The sequence below is a fragment of the Eimeria mitis genome, genomic scaffold (assembly GCF_000499745.2).
Source record: "Eimeria mitis Houghton genomic scaffold, Emh_scaff223, whole genome shotgun sequence".
NCBI classification, from domain to species: Eukaryota; Apicomplexa; class Conoidasida; order Eucoccidiorida; family Eimeriidae; genus Eimeria; species Eimeria mitis.
The window spans coordinates 11642-12597 of record NW_013570556.1 but is presented as its reverse complement, the minus strand read 5'-3'; the positions used below and the strand labels follow the sequence as shown (position 1 = coordinate 12597).

Sequence of the window (956 nt, the reverse complement as noted above, 5' to 3'; positions counted from 1 at the left end):
TTAATAAATTAAATAAATTAGGAATAGAAGCAACACAGCAGCAGGTCAAAACCCTAAACCCTAAACCCTAGACCCTAAACCCTAAACCCTAGGCTGTATAAACCCTAAACCCTAAACCCTAAAGTGGAGACTCTGAGGGTTTAGTACTGGCTGGGAGACTCTCATAAACAAACCCAGTGTATGCAGCTCACGATATTGAGGGTTTAGGGTTTAGGGTTTAGGGTTTAGGGTTTAGGGTTTAGGGTTTGCGTGTTGCAGGTTCTTTGCACAAGCTACTCAACTGCTCGATACATTCTCTCTCAGCAGCAGCAGCAGCAGCAGCAGCAGCAGCGGCTGGGGTGCAACGGCAGCAGCAGCACACACCAGCAGCAGCAGCAGCAGCAGCAGCAGCAGCAGCAGCAGCAGCAGCAGCAGCAGCAGCGGCCGCGGGTTTATGTTGTTGGTGAGGAGGGTTTGCTTGAGGAGCTTCGCAGCAACGGCATTGATGCCATCGGTGGCCCTGAAGGTACTAAACCCTAAACCCTAAACCCTAAACCCTAAACCCTAAACCCTAGTTTACTTCAAGCGCACCAGGATTGTCTCTGTATATGGAGACATATATAACTAACGGAGGGTTGAGTTGAGGGTTTAGGGTTTAGGGTTTATGCTATTAGGGTTTAGGGTTTAGGGTTTAGGGTTTAGAGTTAATTGTGGAGAATTGAGGGTTTGTGGTTTAGGGTTTGTGGTTTAGGGTTTCTGGTTTCTTGTTTGTGTTTGACAGTTTATTGTTTGTGGTTTAGGGTTTGTGGTTTAGGGTTTAGGGTTTAGGGTTTAGGGTTTAAATGGTGTATGTTTCATTGTGTATTGTGTATTGTTTCTTGTTGACGTTTTATTTTATATTTTCTAGGGTTTAGGGTTTAGGGTTTAGGGTTTAGGGTTTAGGGTTTATATATTATATGTTGCATTGTGTATTTTTA

General features: G+C 44.4%; 1 protein-coding gene across 1 annotated transcript in view; it reads left to right on the top strand.

The window, feature by feature from the left end:
* The window catches only part of EMH_0004180 (pyridoxal phosphate phosphatase, putative), a gene marked incomplete at both ends in the record, with an annotated part of 4071 nt that overhangs the window by 1839 nt on the left and 1276 nt on the right, over window positions 1-956 (top strand). Inside the window, one exon of the mRNA XM_013496666.1 lies at window positions 259-505. Coding sequence (XP_013352120.1) covers window positions 259-505 — 247 coding nt within the window. The remainder of the gene's footprint in view (window positions 1-258; window positions 506-956) is intronic.